At 40.1% G+C, this 18,770-nt stretch overlaps 1 protein-coding gene across 6 annotated transcripts in view; it reads left to right on the plus strand.

Moving 5' to 3' along the window:
• PPP1R12B (protein phosphatase 1 regulatory subunit 12B) overlaps positions 1 to 18,770 on the plus strand; it is a 125,090-nt gene that overhangs the window by 27,375 nt on the left and 78,945 nt on the right. For all 6 annotated transcript variants that reach the window (XM_029999632.2, XM_029999633.2, XM_029999634.2 and 3 more), the window contains exons 2-8: positions 4,888 to 5,018; positions 7,097 to 7,215; positions 10,637 to 10,796; positions 13,238 to 13,382; positions 15,003 to 15,077; positions 17,574 to 17,653; positions 18,225 to 18,370. In XM_029999632.2, coding sequence (XP_029855492.1) covers positions 4,888 to 5,018; positions 7,097 to 7,215; positions 10,637 to 10,796; positions 13,238 to 13,382; positions 15,003 to 15,077; positions 17,574 to 17,653; positions 18,225 to 18,370 — 856 coding nt within the window. The remainder of the gene's footprint in view (positions 1 to 4,887; positions 5,019 to 7,096; positions 7,216 to 10,636; positions 10,797 to 13,237; positions 13,383 to 15,002; positions 15,078 to 17,573; positions 17,654 to 18,224; positions 18,371 to 18,770) is intronic.

Below are 18,770 nucleotides of genomic sequence, written 5' to 3' on the forward strand. Positions count from 1 at the left end.
AAGTACCCACTGAAAAGGTAACATTACTTCTCAATCAACTTTTTTTTACTTTCTTTCCTCCCTTTGGGGGTTGGAGGGGCAGGTGTCTGCTTTGTAATATTACTGTCCAATGTAGTTATTCTTACAATGTTCCCAAGGAACGCTGTATCAAATAAAAGAGGAGAACTTTGCATAGTGATAGATCCTCTCGGGTTACTAAACTTATCCACTCTCCTAAATTTAAGGTTGGAGGATTAATAGTACTTAAAGGAGGACACATCTACCCCTTTTACTTCCTCTTTGTCCTCTTCTCCTTCCTCCAGTAACCTCAGGTAACCCATTTTGCTTAGCCAGAAGATGAACTTTATCCTCTGAAAATCAGTGAATGTGTTTTTCTTATGTGGTGTTTCACAGTGCTTAATTTTGGCAGATAGGCACAATAAAATATACAGCAGAGATTTTCTGGAGGGGTATCAGCAGTCGAGGCTCTCAAAAATTTTAGGTGGGCAAGGATGTGCCCTGATACTTCTAAACATTAAGAATTTCTGTTCTTTAATTTATAGCTTGGTAAAATGATGTCATGTATGAAACTATTAATACCATTAATGTGTGTGCAAGTATGAATTCTGTGATAACATAAGTGTTAATCAGTTGATACTTTAAAAGTATACACAGAAATATATTGCAACCCCTAAAAGCTGCCATTTAATCTGGCATAATTTTTATACGTTTTCTAAAGTTCTTAAAGTTTAAGACCTTTAGAAATTACCAGGTTTACTCATTATCCCAATTGTTGGCCTCATAATTATTGCTCTAAGATGTGTTAAATATGTCATAGCATATTAAGATAAAAGCAGTGTATTCTTTTAAGGTGTCTGACTAAAAAAATGATGCAAATAATCCTATGCCTGATAGTTTCTTACATGAGGTAATGACGAGATTTTCAGAACTGAACAGGGGTTATTCAGTACCTCTGTTTGTCAAATGCCATTTTCTGAAACTCCTTCTCTAGCTCACTTATTAAAATCTTGACCAATAGAATTAATATTATGTAATATTATAAAAATGCAAAAAATCCTTGCATTTCGATATTTGAGGAAGGCAAGAAGTCATACCTGCCAATGTTAATGCAGCCTCAAGTCATTTAAAAAACTGTTCATGTTACTCAACTCTGCTCATTTCTATTCTTATGTGTCACTAATACTAAAATAAATATTTGTCAAGCAGCGTCACATTGCTTGGTCACATAACTTGAACAGCCTTTTTCATGATATGTAAATGCAGAAGGGTGGAGTAAGGGTTATTTTTCTTAGATATTAAAGAATACTTTGCTGCTCTGTTAAGGGCTTAATACACCATTGTGCTTGACTTTATCTTCCCAAATACAAACAGCAAGCATGAAATGCATGATGGTTCCCTTGGGGAAGCAAGCGAATGCCTGCTGTTGTCAGCACCCATGTAGCTTTGTCACTTTGTCATAATTTTATCTCTTCAGAAGCCAGGCGAGTCAAATTACTGCAGATTTCGGTGTAGGAACAGGTGGGGTTTGATCCCATTATCCCTTCTGTTTCTAGCATACATTCCATAGGAACCATGCAAGACGGGAACCAGCAGAACAACGAGGCCAGTAACAGGCAGAAATTTAAAAGAAGGGGTGGGGGGCCCTCTTTTATGCCTCTAAACAGATATTTAATTTTAGAGTCCAGTATATCCAGTGGCTTGACCAAGAACTGGTGTTTTCTTTTGGCCGATTCCAAGTATGTGCAGATGTAGTGGGTGTATTGGGGTGGTTTAAATGATAAACAATGTAAATATAATTCTCTATCAAATACATACAAAGCTCACAATATAGAGACATTCTTGAGTCTAAATTTAGATTTACATTCAAACTGCAGGTAATATGCAAATACAGCACAGCACTAAGTATGCACAGGCGTGAAACAGCTACCTTGCTGCTTTGTCAGAGCCACACTGATAAAATTATTCTTTGAGGCTATAATTCTTTAGTCAACCAGAAGTGATTGAGCTCAAAAGAAACCACTGTGTGGGTGAACTTGTCTTGGCTATTCTCGGAGCAATATGCTTTTAGATAAAGTCAGTTTTATTTAAAAAGTGATATGTAATGGTTGTGTTCCCAGGTCAAAATGTAAATAACTCATCAATAAGATTCCAAGTGTAATTTATTTGAGGTGTGTTGGGGGAAAACTTGAAGTATATCACAATAAATGTGGGTGCCAATAAAATACAGATTCGCTCTCAGTTTTGCAGGCTCAGAGACGAATTTCCCAAAAATTGCTCCTTGAATGGTAAAGGGATTGGTATGTTCCTCTGCGTATCCATGTCCACGTCTGCGTGCATTGCACACTTCACCTTCCTACTGCATTTGAATGCATTGTTATGGATGTAAGCCACTAACAGATTTGTTTGCATAGTTTGCAGGATTATGGAAATGAGGAGTGTATACCTTCTAGAATATGTCTTAAAATTAATCACGTGCATATTGGGCACACATTAGTTCCCCTGTACAGTAGGAATACTTGGCTTGTGTTTCCTGCTCTCATCACCTGCTGAGACTTAGAGGCTACATCTGCACTACTGCAGCAGGAGGCATAAGTTGCAGCAAGAAAAGTCCTGATTAGATAGTAAGAAAAATTACCCACCGAGAGGATGGTGAAGCACTGGGACAGGGACCTAGACTAGCTGTGGAGTCTCCATCCTTGCAGACAGTAAAACCTGGCCGGAGCAGGCCCTGAGCAACCTGATCTAACATCAGGTTTAGCCCTGCTTTGAGCAGGGGGTTGGACCAGATGATCTAAATAAATGAGGATGAAGGAGCAAACCTTGCTCCTGAGGCTGGTGGTAGAACCTGGTTTGCATCTACTTTGCTCAGACCTAACCATGTCTTACCCTGCCATGCTTGGACCTGGCACTCCTCTGACCTCAGTGTGGTGCTCTTCAGTCCCCAATATTTTTGGTTTGGGTTGTGGTTTTTTTCCCAGTTTTAGTGCCTGAAATAATCTAAGGGAAGTCCCCCAGAGCTGGGTTTACGGGATGAAGCTGTTTCGTGCCTGCGGGTGGGAGAGTGTTGATGGACTGAGGCAGGGTGGAGGGAGCCAACCCAGGGGCAGTCTCATCTGTTCTGGGTTTGGAGCAGTCCCTAAAGTAAACTATTTCTAGAATTATGCTTGTGCTTTTCTGGCAAAGAGTAAGATTAAACCAGACTAAAACAGAACAAGGAGACATGCTAACACTTCAGCATAGGTGCAGTCTGGACTTGGGTGCTTGATTCTGCTCCCGGGGGATCCTTTCCTAGCACCATAGATGTACTCTGCATTTTCCAGTATTTGCCAAGGAACTGTACTAGGAGTTAGTTTTCTGGAGCATGCTTCCTTAGAGGCAAGAGGTTTAAAAGCTTCGCTTTTAAAGTTCACAAGTAGCCTTTTGCACAGCTACTTGTGAAACAAGCAAATACAGGAGTAACTTGTGTTTGTGGGGTAAAAGGCTAGTTTGAGATTTGCACTTGCGGTAGAAATAACAAGCGTTGGATGTCCTGGTGTAAGGCATGCCTCTCCTTTGAAATAAGCAATGCAGCATAGATGAATGTGTTAGATAATACAGGATTGTCTCCTGGACCAGGGGCTAGAGAGTGGGGTGTTGGTTAAAGACAATTTCCTCATTTTCATTACTTGCTAGGGTAGGAATGGATAGTCAGTGTTGCTCATTTTAGAAGAATGATTATCTGGAAGTCATCTGACTGCCGTAACTGATAGATGTGCCCACATGAAGCTATATAAAAGAATCGAGTACTGTGATTTTGGAGGAATTTCAACCAAGCTGATTCTGTCTTTAGTAATGAGGACCTAGGTTTCTGCCTGTAGATGGACACGCTGTAAAAGCCAGTCCTTTTGCCTCCCAGTCATGCTTGGTGCTTCTCAGCTGAGGCACATGCATTTGGACATATGTATTAAATTGCCAGCTCATCCTTAAATAGCAGCCTCCAGTGAACTGTAAATGCAATGCAGAACGTGCTGTAGCCAGGAATTTGAGGAAGGAGGAATTCCACCCAACAGAAGCGCTGAGACTTGAAAATCTAGCTAGGTTTTCTTCTGGCAACTTCAAAGCTAGCAGGTCTCTCTAAATACAGGCTCTGGAATTCATACAGCAGCTAATAAAAGGTTGTCATTCTATTCAATAGCTCACAGGGTCTGTAGAGCTAAGAGGGAAAGTTGTACTTTGTTATACTCAGGAAAATTAATAAATACTGCTGAATAAAGAAGTTATTCACTTCTGTCAAATTCTGCTTTTGCTATGATTACGTCTGTAAAAGGGCAACAACCAGTATACAGATGGTCTGCTTTAGTCAGGCTTCTTGAGCTCATGCTTTCCCTGCTCATCACTACCATTAGCGATATCTCATTTCATTCATTGTTATGACATTATTTCATTGAAATTTTGAGGGAACAATGTAATCTAAATAAATACATAGCTTGCCTTGCTTAGAGGAATTTGATGCCATACCTAAAACTAATACAGATATATCATTTTACAGTGTGTCCCCGCTCCAGGGAGATAACAGTGTGGGAGAGAGGAATGAAACAGATCAATTGGTGAGAAGTGAGGCTTGAGCAAACGTAGAGGTTGTCCACCTGGGGACTCTGAGTTACAATTAATTTTTGAAAGTCCTGAAATTAATTTATTTTACTTCCCAACCTCATGCTACCTTAAGTTTTAAGGTGTGCTAGCTCACAGTGTGGGAATGTCAGCCCAGGAATTACCTGCTGCCAATAAACTGCAAATTGAGGTTGTACACTTGATTTAACACCAACGCTTTTTTTTTTTTCCCTTTCCCTTCCCTTTTTTCTTCAATCCTTCCCTCCCCTGAATGTTCTCCCTCCCCTTTTCCCTCAGGCCTGTATAGATGAGAACCTGGACATGGTGAAGTTCCTTGTAGAAAATGGAGCCAATGTGAACCAGCAAGATAACGAGGGCTGGACCCCTCTTCATGCAGTGGCATCTTGTGGCTATCTGAACATAGCAGAGTGAGTGAGTTTCAGGCTATTCTGGGTATTTATAACACTTTCCACATCTTCCTCTTCGGAGCAGGTACACAGGCGATTGATGCTCTGAGACTTACACAGTGTCTTGGGAAGCAATGCTGAAAATAGATGCATTTCTCCTGTTACTGAATTCTTAATTTGTGGGGATTAAGGTGGAGCCTGCCACTGGTTGCCTTTTGCTGATCCCATTACAGTGACTTATGATTCATTAGATACTTTAGCTGAAATGCCAAGCAAAAGGGAAACATGATGGCTGACAGGCAGGCACACTAATAGAAACTTGTAATGAAGCACAGCTCTGCTGCTGCTGTCTTTGCTGTGCGCTTCCATCAGCAGGGAGCCCATGCAGAATTTTAAGTGTTACCTAAGAGCAATTTGGGATTTTGTTCCTCTAACTGAAAAGAATTCTGTCTCTGTACAAAATGTATGTTAGTGTAATTACATGCATATAGCTATTCTGGTGTAAACCCCAGATGGCGGATACCATCAAAAGAATTCAAAGAGAGACTGCGCCAGCGCTTACCCTTGTTCTGAGGCTTTGCAAAGCGACTGTTTTCTTACCATAGACAGGCCTATGTGAGCACTGCTGCAGTTGTGTGGAGACTTTTGAGAGAGAAATGCAATGTTCTGGGCTCTGGAGTCACCAATATACCAACAGCATTGTTTCTTTTTCTTCACATTCAGATCTTCTGTTTCTGTTTCTTGTGTACTGTCTCACAAAAGATGGAAAAGTAGATAAAAGTAACTGCTTGTTACTTAACTCACTTAGAGCACTGTCTCATCGTATTTTTTTGTTTTGCTTACAACACAAGATATTGGGCTCAGTTTGGACATAACCAGGTGAAATTCTTTGGCCTGCCATAGAGAGATTAGATAATTCAGTGAGTACAAACATGAAATACATGTGAAAGAAAAGACAGTAAGTATAACTGAGAGTTTTGTCCAGTAGATGTTTATAGCAAAGCAATAACCAGCTATAAGTGATGCCCAACAAAGATTTGACTCTTCTTGGCACAGTTTCTGATTCCAGGGTTTGAAATAGCATTCTGCAGCTGATCTGAGTCTTCACTATGCTCACAAAGGACTAATAGTCTGTTTGTCCTAGAGAAGATACTGATACCAGACTACTTGTGCACCAACATGTTGTTCTGAGACTTTGAGAGTTGCTCAAATATATGACCTGGAGTGCTAGAATAACTGGAACCAAAGAAGAGGCAACATAAATAGTAGCTTCCCAAGTGAAATAATTTTTCTGAGATAAAAGCTGCATTATAGGTTAGAAGAATAAGGGAAAACAATAGTATTTCTCAAGATAGTCCTCTACAATATATTCTAACAAAAAAAAAAAAATCTTTTGTGGCTCATTTATTTCTGTGTGTTGTACTCCTCCTGGAACAATTCGTAGCTTTTTGGACGATCCTTTATCAGTTTGGTTTTTCTTCCCAAATACTAGTTCTTCAAATGAAAGATATTATTATTTTTTTACCAGTCATTTAGTCCACCACAGCTACCAAAAAGTTACCAAAATTTGAATATTGATAACTATTTCTCAAAGGCATTGAAAATAGATTTTAAAACAAAACCAAGAAAAAATATCTTCTCCTACCTCACCCTCCTATATCTGTGTGTTTAAACAGATACTTTTTTACTTCCCCGAATTTTACTGGTTACAAGATGGGCAAGCTGGAAAAGACATTAGTTGTTCTGGAATGAACTTTTGGTATAGTTATAAAAAGACAAATTAAAAAATTTATGATGGCTTGGCTTATCTTTTTTTAATTACTTTAAAAAAAAAAAGCATAATCTATCAGGTTAGTGCAAGAACTAGGGGTATTTGAATAACTATAGAGAAGCAAAAACTATGGGCTATGGACTGGGGACCTTGCATTTAATAATGAACTTTTTTAGTCTAGAAATTTGATAAGAATATGATACTCATTTGGTAATTGAACTTGAATGAGAAAGCCAAATATTTTGTTCTGCTACTTGGTTTACTGTATAAGTTGCACTGAAACCTGCACACAAGGTCTAATACGTTGGTATGGGTCTCGTTCACATAGGTACTTAATCAGTCATGGAGCCAATGTGGCTGCTGTGAACAGTGAAGGTGAAGTCCCGTCTGACATCGCAGAGGAAGCAGCCATGAAGGACCTGCTTCTGGAACAAGTAAAGAAACAAGGTAAATCAGCAGTGGGATTGAATATGTGAGAGTTAGACCTCTAAGAGTTTCTATAAGAAAATTCTGTTGGCTTACTGTCTATAGGTGAAGAGATCTGAAATCTGGCCCGAGAGGCAGCTGACAAATTTCGCTTTGGTAGCAGAACAGTGGAACAGATGCAGAAGGTTTGTGGTGTGCAGTCTCTGTCCTTAATAGGATTCTTCAAAACAAGACACCACAGTACTGAAAGCTGATGCATTAGATCTGTTTGCTTTTAAAGTGAGATTTAATTCTGACCTCTGGTATCAATGAAAGGTCTTGTTTCACTAAGACTTGATAATACAGAGGTGAGATTTACAGCCCTGCCAAGAGCAGGGACTGGGAAATGATTATGCCTGGCCTGGAGTGACCTGCTTTGTCCTGATGCTTTCGTAGACTTCTGCAGCCTGTCTGCTCTGCCATTTCCCCTTTCTCATCAGGTGTGCCTGTCTGGGGGGCTAGGCTCTCTGTGCTGTCCCTGCAAAAACATCACTGGTGGAAGAAACGTCGGACAGTGTAACTTGTATTATAATTAAGAAATGCTTCATCAGTGTAAAATTTTCTTTATACTGATGAAATTAATCTGTGAGTGGTTAGGTGTCTGTACACATGTGTAAGAAGTTTAAACCCTATCTATGAAGTTCATCAAGAATGTTTTTGAAGGATGCATTTATCTATGGGGGAAGTGATGAACCGAGGCAAATTGAGCTGATACAGACCAAACTATCCACATTGGATATGTATGGACTGCGTATTTAGCCTTGAGAAGAGAAAGTTGACAGGGGGATCTAATTGTTGTACTCCACTATCTTGAGGGAGGCTATAGAGACAATGGAGCCAGACTCTTTTCAGAGCTGCACAGTGACAGGATGAGAGGAAGAAGTCATAGGGTTGAACGAGGGATGTTCTGAGGAAAAGTGTTTCCCAGGAAAGTGCTGGAACAGGGACCCAAGGAACTTGTGGAATCTCCGTCACTGGAGGTAGTCAAAACTCGGCTGCATTCAGCTCTGAGCAAATTGATCTGGGTTTGAAGTTACCCTCCTTAGAGCAGGGATTTGGGCTAGAGACCCCCAGAGATTCTTTCCAGTCTAGATTATTTTATGACTGCAGGTTGATCTTGGGGTTGTTTGCATGCTGGATTGAATCCAGTCCTCTCCAACAGATATATTCTGCTTGACGCATGGTGGTTACTTTATTTTTTAAGCTATTTTCAGGTATAGTTAGGAAGAGATGAGTCCCTTGCTACTTTGTGAACTGTGTTACTGTTCCACTGGGGAGTTTGTAGCTGTCCATCTGAGAACTAGTTGTTATTTCTGTTACTGTTCCTCTTGGAAGATTGATGCAGGATCATGTTCCTTCTGGTAAATAGAAGCTTTTCACTTTCTACTCTAGTATTTTTGACAAGGTTGTTCTTATTTTGTTCCTCTTTTCCCTCCACTTTGAAATAAGCTTAAATAGCCCTTCTCCCTTAAATTTAATCTACTCACATATTTAAAAAGAATTGTGTTGGCAGTCAACGTTTGTTTTACTGGGCTGTCCAAACCATGCCCTGTAAGATTTCAACCATGTTATTAGTGTGTACAGTTCTTGATACCTACTTTAAAGAGAGACAAGTTACACTGATAGAAAGAAAGGATCTGTATCTTTCTGGGCATCTAGGGAAGCCTGACTGCAAGAAGAGACAGGCATGGTTTGGACAGCCCAGTAAAACAAATGCTGACTGTAGACACAATTCTTCATGTAATTCTGCCTCAACTGCAGATATTTTGCCTGACACTTCTTGGGATTCTGCTTGGCTTTTTCATAGCTTTACCACATTAGCGGCATCCTGCTAAGATGCCCTGAAACAACCATCTGTCTCCACTGAGAAGCTTCCCATTGACACAGTTTAAAAGGATCATAATTGCTGGAGTAAATGTGTTATAAACTTTAAATAAGTGTCCATCCAGCTCTGTAGCCTGTCTTCAATGGCAGCTAAAAGCAGCTGCCTGGTGCAAACTATAACAACAGGACAAGCGTGTATGATTCCTTTCCCAAACATTTTCCCAGCCTCCAGGCACTGTATCTCAAGGAATTCCTGAGCCAGATGGGCTTTCTGTGTGCTCATGAATCCCCCGTGGCTTTCTGTTTCATGAACTTGTGCAGTCCTTCTTGGGAACATAATGTATAGCATTATGTTTAATGACTACAGATTTCTCTAATCCTTATTCTGAAGCCAGTTGTATTTCTGATCTTTGCAGCATCCTGTGGTTGTGGCTTTCACAGTTCAGACCCTGAGTTAAGTGTTTTCTTTTGTTCTGTTTTGAACCTAATGCCCCATAATTTAATTGGGAATCATGTCATTCTTATACTGAAAGAACTAATCCATAGGGACAGTTACTTTTCAACATCCTTGTTATTTTGAGATTTGTCATCTTCTCCTTCATATTTTTTCCTGAGTCAGTGAGCTCTAGTCTGATTAATCTTGTATGGAGCTATATTGTACTTCTCGTTGATACATCATCCTTACAGGACCTCATTGTAATGAAAACTCCACTTAAAAAAACAAGTTAAAGATAGTTTTGCTTCTTGTTGGTATAGTGACACAGCCCATCAGCTAAACCCACCTGGCCTCTCCACATCATAGCAACCATTTCCTAGGGTGGGAAACTTCTCCCTCTTGTTATCAGAAAGCCCCATAGTCCATGTCTCTGTTATACCAGATGTATTGATGGACTTACTTGATCTGACTTCATATAAAGCAGATCTCTTAAGCCATCAGGTTAGTTTTTGGGGGTTTTTTTTGCTTTCTATCCCCAAAATAATTTAGAATTGTGTTTTGTCAGAATCTAGTGGTTTGCTGCTCAGTGGAATTAACTAAATATTTCTTTTGGTGTGCCTGGCATGAATGGCTCTGGTGCAGCACAGAGATCTCTGTACGTGCAGCTTGCAAATCATACTGAATTTTAAGTGACCATACAGTTGGGGTTGTGCTGCTCTTGCAGGTGGCATCTTAGGATCATCTCTTCAGATCTGCACTGTAGATTATACTCACACTGTTGTTTAATTCAGTTTGTAAGGCTGTTGTTCATGACTTGGTTATTTCAGTCTAGGACACTGCATATTTAGAGCACAATCCTTCCACCCATAGTTGGTTCACAGTTGAGCTAGTAGTTAGTTGGGCTGGTTTGCAACCAGTAGTTCAACTTTCAGATTTTATTTTTTTTTTTAAGTCAGACAGCTTTGAAGTCTTTGTCAGTGATGCAGTAGTTCTCCCAACTCCTAGAAAATGCTTTTGCTGATTTTTGTGCAAGATTACCAAGAGGTTACTAATATTGTATAGCAAATGAAACATAGGGTAAGTTTAACATGTTCATGAGAACTTTCATTTGATATTATCTTCTTCTGTGCTTCACCTTCTTAGGTGTAGACCTAGACCTGGCGAGAAAAGAAGAGGAGCAGCAAATGCTACAGGATGCCCGACAGTGGCTGAACAGTGGGAGAATTGAAGATATAAAGCAGCCTCGAACGGGTGCCACAGCTCTTCATGTTGCTGCGGCAAAGGGCTATTCTGAAGTCATGAGGTAGGAGCTCCTTCCCAGGGCTGATGCATTGATTTAAGACTGGTTTTTGTAAGAAACACATCTAGCTTGATAGTTGAGAGAAATCTGTTTTGTACTGAGATTTTCAGGCTGCTGTTTGTCAAAAGGCTCTGTAGATTTATGTGCCCAACCATAGTGGTTCACCTAGAAATATTTAGGGACTGGAAGATTCCCTTTCATAACTCTAGGCCTTTAAAGTGATGAAAGGTTTTCAGAGACTGAGACATAAATTAGAAGGTTTAATTTTCACTATTAGAGTAATAGTTTTAGGACTAGCAAGTAAAACAGTATTAGAGGATAAAAGTACAATTTCAGCCTACAAAGTGACAATGCATGCTGTATGACAATCACAAACACCCCAACACTTTACGTGACCAGTTTAGTGGAAAAATGCAGTGTCCAGCCCTGTCTCACTGCCCCTGCCCCTTGATGCTACTGCTCCTGCAGCCGTCAGGAGTGACAGAGGGATTCCAACACATAGCAGTTCTGCTTCTACCACTCTGGTACTAACAAGCTTATTAAGAAAATGAACTTGCCCAATGTAGTGTTTCCTGGCAATAAAGCATGACTATTTTTACAGATAAGGTCCAATTAATGTTTCTGACAGTAAAGCTTTCTTCTCTACTCTTTATGTATGGGTGGAGCTGCCCATAAACATCAGCAAGGTTATTCTACTACCTAGGTTAAAATGCCTTCTGAAAGTTCGTCCATCTTGATCCTTAATTTCATAGTTTTAAGTGGCATGACTTGATGTGTAAGAGCTGTTTCTTGTCAAGCTCTAGTAATTTTGTTATTCTCCATGTTTCCTATCAGTATTCATTCATTAGAGCTTGTGATTGAGTTATAAGCTGTCTGTGCCTGTACCGTGCCCAAGAACAGTAATCTAACACAGCTTATGTGGAACAGAAATGTAATATCTCCTCAGTTTGAGGTGTTGGTCCCATGGACTTTCAGTGGAGGGTTGTATATCCAGTTCTCCTCAATGAAGGCTTTATTCACTGTTTGCAGGGTGACTTAGTTCTGGACAGCTACTCCTTGGCATTAATTGTTGTAATGATAAACAGATCTCACAGAAAGCTGACATTATTTCACTCTTCTGTATTTTATGGTCACCCTGTAAGTTCAAATACAAAGCTTCAGTGACTTAAACCAAAGGGGCTGAAAGCCAGGAGCTAGCTAACTCTCAAATGAGATGTGGAATTTGTCTGTGACCTTGAGTGTCTTAGCAGCTATGTTCCTCCCTTTTGCCAGCTGGAAAATCAACATAAAGTCAGCACCTAATTTAAAATTTCTTTCACAGAGAAACACACTGCTGCTATGGTATGACTGTGTTTTTATTTAGCACAGTAACGCATCGGTGTAAAGCTGCAGGAGTTTCAAAACTGTAGGTGCCATTCTGGGGTTGTGCTGGATTTCCCTTGTGCTGCAGGAAGGTGGCTCTGGATGGTGGGATTTCCCATGATGGAAATTTTCAGTAGCAGTTTTACCAGACTTGCAGAATTCCCCTGGGATGCTCTTCAATATTTAAGCAACTTGGATAATAGTCAGTTTTGATACATGAGCCGCTCAGTGCTTTCATCTGATCACTGGAGTACCAGTGTGCATGTGTCTCTGAAGCTTCAGACTACAATTGACTCTCTTCTGTTTGTTTTGTCTTTAAATATTCAAGCTCCAGACGCTATGAAACACTAGCGCTCTGGTCTGATTGAGGAGGGAGTGGGTGGAAGGTGCACAGCAGTAAATGTAATACGAGGTTGTTCCAAGGCAGGTTCACTTGGGTAAGACTTGCTTTAACTGTGCAAGGATTAGTCTGCAAAAATGCATATTGGGTTGTTTAACCCAAATGTGGGTTATTTAACTTGCAAATTTCACATCTGTCAATCACAGTAATGTCACTGCTTCTTACCTGGCAGTCCTGCTGGCATCGTCTCCTTATGGACTGTTCCTAACATGTGGCCTTGTTCTCTGGTAGAGCCAAGACTGAGCTCCAGTTACCAAATGTCCTTTTCCTGCCAGGTGCTGTGCTTGGCTCCTGGTTATGGAGATGGCAGTCTGCAGAGATGTTTGTTTGCTTAGTGCCCAAGTGAGTCTGGTGTCTCTCGTCCATTGGAGCAGGAGTTCAGACTGGGTGACCGATGCCAGAACATTAACGTGTTCTCCCAGTTTAGGACATGCTGAAAGGGAACCTTACCAATTAGACACATTCCAGCAGGTTTTACAGCAAAGTCACTTTTTGTTTACTGCCCTGTTCTGTTACAGTTACAAGCACATCAAGTGGGATGTTGCTTAGGTGAATGAACAAGTTAAGAGACTACTGGCTTATTGTGGACCGTGCTGCCTACTCTGTGGCTCATGGTGTTAACGATTTCTGCCCACCTGAGAATGACTTCTTGACACAGAATAAATACTGCTTCTTTCCTCAGGCTCTTGATCCAGGCTGGGTTTAATTTGAATGTCCAGGACAATGACGGCTGGACTCCGCTCCATGCTGCTGCGCACTGGGGAGTGAAGGAAGCTTGTTCCATCCTGGCTGAGTCACTGTGTGATATGGACATCAGGAACAAGCTGGTTAGTATGCACAGATGTTGGCACAACTTATGCAATGTATTTTATAGCCAGATGAATATCAACTTTATTGCCTACCACTTGATCCAACGCCATGACAAAGTTACACAGTGAGCAGTTCTCCTAGCGTGTGCACTGGAGCATTTAGAAGTGCCAGAAAATAAAGAATCTTGACTGCAGGAAGGCAGAAAAATTTCAAGTATTACTGGAAAAGATCATGATTCAACTTTAGGACCAAGATTGTAAGAAAGGATAGGGGCTAATCTGTGTCTTCCTGTTTTAGTATAATCCTGACAAATTAAACAACAACAAAAAAGACAGTCTTGGAGTGCAAAATAATATGCTAATATTGAGGTGTAATGCACTGAAAACTAGTGAACCCTTGAGAAACTGGCAGCTTTAAATCCTTCCTGTTCTACTATATTGGTCATAAAAAGGGAAATTGAAAAATTGACTCAGATTCGTGAGAAATGAGTAAAGAAAAATAGGATGGAAGAAAAACAAAAGAAAAGGAGAAAAAAAATTCCTCTTCCATCCAAATAGTTAGAAGTTTTTCCTTGAAGAGCCCGTGGATTTTCAAGAGCTGACGTGTGCTTGTCCAGGGCTGTTCTTTGTGTTCCCCTCCATGCTGCGATGTCCAGGCAGTGTCTGTGATCCACTTCCTGCTGGAGCGGATTCAGTTGTGCCGTGGCTGCTTCTGGGGGAGGAAATGAGGTTGTAGTACTTGGAACAGCACCAGGGAATGAAAGCAGGCAAAATAATTTGATAAGAGAAATGTGGCACTGTATGGTTTGAGTGCATCTGTCTGTACTGGAAACCCACGTAAAAGAAATAGCTCTATGAGAAGGAGCCATTGTAGCATGGAGGTTTTGGCGTCAAAGTACAAGGAATCTTTTTTGCTTTACGTGCTATTAGATGCTTTTCCAAAGTGTTCAGAATGTGTGGGGTTTGTATTGTGCTAAGCTTGAAAAGAAACAGACACGGTTGTATTTGCTGCATTACCTGCTCTGTCCAGTCAAGGATTGTTACCTTGCTAGGTCAGATAGCCAAGGCAACCTGTATTTATTTGATCCCTAGCCATCAGGTTTCATTATGTGTTGTTAATTAAATGGTTATTATAGCTTTAGTTATGGTGAAAATGTAACTGATTTCTTGTTTGGTGCCCTGAAGTAATTTTTCTGTTTTATTTTGTAAATGGCTATGGATGTGGAAATGGCTCCCAATTTTTTTGGCCTGCTGATGATTGGCAGTCTTTCAGGGGGTTCAAATACACGATGATACAGTAGAACAGATTGATCACATTCCTTCTCAGTACAGGAGTGTACTTTTTGGAAACCTGGAAACTCAAATATGTTAGTCCTGGCTCTTAGATTTGAGCAGCAGTAATCAGGGAACTGCACTTCCATGATTAAGGTTGCTCTGGTCATGGATTGAGTCATAAAAGTACCATCGCTGTCACATGGCTTTTCCTACTTTGGAGTGAAACAGAGTATGTTACTCAGCATTTGGGGAGGGAGGATGTGGAGCATAATTCACTTTTGTTCTTCATTGGTAAATAGTGTTTTTTTGAATATTAACACCATGCCATATCGGATATCCTCTTGTCTTCTCTTATTGCATCAGGGCCAGACACCATTCGACGTGGCTGATGAGGGACTAGTTGAGCATTTAGAAATGCTGCAGAAGAAACAGTCTGTGGTGAGTTTCTGGCAGATCATCTTCTACCTCTCCAATTACCTTTTCACACACGGGTGTTCTCTAAGACATATGGTGTCAACAGACGCAGGAAGCTGAGGCCCAGCTATTTTTTTTGTTAGTCATTTGGAATCTTTAATTACGCCAATATTTTTAATAGCTAGAAATCTAGAAAAGTGGATGACTGCATCAAGAAGGTCAGTAGTGTGCTGACATGCAGAATTATATAAACTGGTAAGGAATGTATAGTTCATCCTAGGAATTGTTATTATTCTGCAGTTGCTTTTCTTAGCTGGCAAGCTCTCTAGCATCAAACTGCTCTTTTCTTAATGAGTGATTACCGAAGTCAACTTTGTGTTTGCATCTAAGGAAATGTGCTGTCAGTGTTGAGAAAGAGATCTGTTACCATGTCTGCCTTTCTTACAATAGGGAGACTTTTGATTGAGTGAGAAGAAATTACAAACTTCAGGGAATTCTGGACTAAAAGAATTGGTGATTTCAAAACCATATTAAATTGCCGTTTCATAGTGCAATGGAGATACTGGAAGGAGTTATAGGCAGAAAGCTGGGATAAAAAAAGAAAGTAAAAATATATCTTGATCAAAGTAAAGCCTGTCATCAAGCCAGAAAGTTGTTTTTGGATTGCATTTTATTGTATTTCATCTGGTCTACTCAATTACCTCATTTGGGTGCTTCCAAAAAACAAACCACCCTTCTTTAAAAAAAATAAAAATTGGTAAGTATCATTTAAAACGTTGGATTCAGAAACGGACATAATGAGAACACTGCTGATAAAACCCAGTAAAGTATTTTGAGGAACTGACAAATGTGGGTGGTAGAACTCAAACTCCGATCATAACGCAGCTGCTGTCATCCTTAAATAGCATCCTTAACATTCACAGAAACTTTTTAAAAATTAATCAGCTTGTCCCTAAATGAGGTGTTGATAAATACTATCAGTGTTGTATTTTGGATTTCCTCCTATCTCACTACACCAGGATTCTGCAGATAACTGCACTCCTCAGAAGAAAAAGAAAAGGAAAAGCAAAACAACAATGAGAATTTTTTCTGGATGGGTGCTAGCCCATTTTTAGGCCTGATTCACAGGGGCTAGCAACCCCCCTTGTTCTCTATATAGTAGCACTATATAAAGGCCTTCATTTATTAAATTAGTGTAGCAAACTATAGTAGAACTGGGAAGAAGAGAAGAATCCAGATTTTATCACAGGTTTTGGTTTTTAAGTGGATATGATTTTTTTTAATAGAAATGCTATTTTATCATGTGTGTTTATCATGTGCCATTTTTATCACTTAAATAGAAAAGTTACATTTGTTGAGGATGAAATAGGCAGTTCCATGACATTCCTCTAAGTACATTATTTCACTTTCAAAATGGCTCTCAAATCGGTGGGGTTTTTTAAATCTAAAGCTTGTTAGAGGAACAATATGCTGTCCTTGCTAAAAGATTTGCTGCTGTTATTGGAGAGAAAGGGGATTTTATGTGCTGGAAGCAATTCATTTAATTTAGGTTTGGATTTTTTTTCCCCAATCTCTGAATTACCTGTGAATGGAGCAGGCTGTTTCCTGCACTTCCTTTTGCTGTGCTCCAGCAGTTTGTTCTATTTAACAACATGCTGTACCCCAAGTTTTGGCTCTTTGCTGGACTCCATGTAGCTTTTCCCACATTCAGAATTTGCAGAGCTTTTTCTTCTTATGCCTGGTGTCAGCTCCTATCAAAAGAGAAAGAATAACTAGGCTAGACATGACACAAAAGAGAAAACCCTTAAAAGTGAGCCTGTAATTGCCATCCCTTTTTCTACCTCAGCTGTGTCTGTGCTTCTAGAAGGTACTGAAACAATTTTTTGGTTACTGTTTTGTCCATCAGTGGTGACAAAATTAATATTGCTGCTTGCTGGGCAAAATATTTCAGCTGCTGCAGTGATCACAGGTATTCTTGTGCAATGACTTAATGCTGGCATTTGAGGGATTTAAGACGTGACCCATCCTCATGGGAGATCCATCGGTTACCTGTAAAGGGCATACTTGAATGCTTTTCTCTGAGAGCGAGTAAATAAGAGGTACAAAGCAAGCACATTTTTAACTGAATCTAGCCTGATTTCATGGGCATACAAACACACGTGAACAGACCTCCAGCGCTGTGTCTACATGGGCAGATGCAGGGCAGTGCTGTGGAAGTCAGGATTTGACACTGGGTCTCAGCAGGGACTGCTGCAAACTTGTCTGAAGGTTTTATTAAATTGCATCTTGAGTCTAAGGACGTGCTGGGTGTGTAGCTGTGCCCTTACGGAGCTCTAGTGCAAGACATCCAGTGCTCTTGCAGATGTGCATCTGTTGAACTGGCTTGTTAAACAAATCCACGGTATTTTTTGTCTAATGAGGTTGGGATGGCCTTATGCTGTGGTAATTATTAGATTGTGCTTTGGTGGCTTAAGATGTGTCATTTCATTCTTTCTCCAATCTTCTTGGACTTTTTGACAGTTGCGAAGTGAGAAGGAGACGAGGAATAAGCTAATTGAAGCTGACATGAATGGCAAGCCTCAAAGCGGACTCTTCACCAAGTATGTCTCTTTCTTCTTTGTTGAAAAGAAGCTGCACAGAGAGTCATGGGAGACCAGCTTCACCTGTTAGCAGTCAGCTGGCCTCAGCTGTTTTAAAAAAAGTTCACTGCTGTTCATGTTCATTTCATGGTTTCTTTTAAATTTGAGTGCTCTCAAATACAATTTTAGCTGTTTCTTAACATACTCACTGAATGGTAGAACAAGCAGTTGGGCTGGTGCTTGGTCCCCCTTCCTCTGCTCTTGCTGAGTAGCAATTTGATCTTTGGGCTGAGAACTGCACCTTTGCAGCTGCACAGGGCCATACAGCTGAGCTGATGGGTTGTGTTGCACGAGGAAAAGAGAAACCACATTTTTCTGGAATGAGAAATACTTGCAAATTTAGGAAATGAGAGTGGCATTGGAATCCGTGGCAAATGGGCAGTGCTGGAAGTGCTGGGATGTTGAGTCTGTAGATGGATTTTGTCCTTTTGCTCATTCTATATGTAGCAAATCATGTTTATGTGTTCCTGAGAAGTAGAACTCAGAAATAATTTGCTCACCTGGTAGTCGTTAAAATTTCTATACCTTGCAGCAAAGAGAAGATTCTTTATGAGGAAGACACGCTGAAGTCCATGGAAATGGAGGAAGAGAACAAGGACTCTAGCAGTTCTAGTTCTGAAGAAGAGGAAGAAGCTGAAGAAGATGAAGTTTCAGAATCAGATGCTGAAAAGGAGTCAGGTAAGACTTAGTACAGTCTTAGATTTAATAATTAGCCTAGCAATATTAGGGGATCAGTTTGAAAACTGCTTTTGGGTTTTTTTGGGGGGTTTTTTTGCGTAGTTGTTAAAGACATCCTGAAAGTCTTACTTCCAGTGTGCATGTATAGAATATGGAGAACTCTGTAGCTAGTGTACTAAAAAAGCTGATCTAAATGCTCTAAATGTAGCATAATTAAAAAAAAAAAAAAAAAAAAGCTGCGGATAGTATTTTAATTTCTACTTCCAGTTCACTTGAATTTAAGATAACACATTGTTCATAGGTTGTTCTTAAACAGTAGTTATTTTCTTGTTGGCCAGTTTCAAGATTAATATTTCAGTTACTGCAAGATGGTAGAAAAGCAATTGAATGTGTAGGAAGG

The sequence above is a fragment of the Aquila chrysaetos genome, chromosome 24, assembly GCF_900496995.4.
Source record: "Aquila chrysaetos chrysaetos chromosome 24, bAquChr1.4, whole genome shotgun sequence".
Taxonomy (NCBI): Eukaryota; Metazoa; Chordata; class Aves; order Accipitriformes; family Accipitridae; genus Aquila; species Aquila chrysaetos.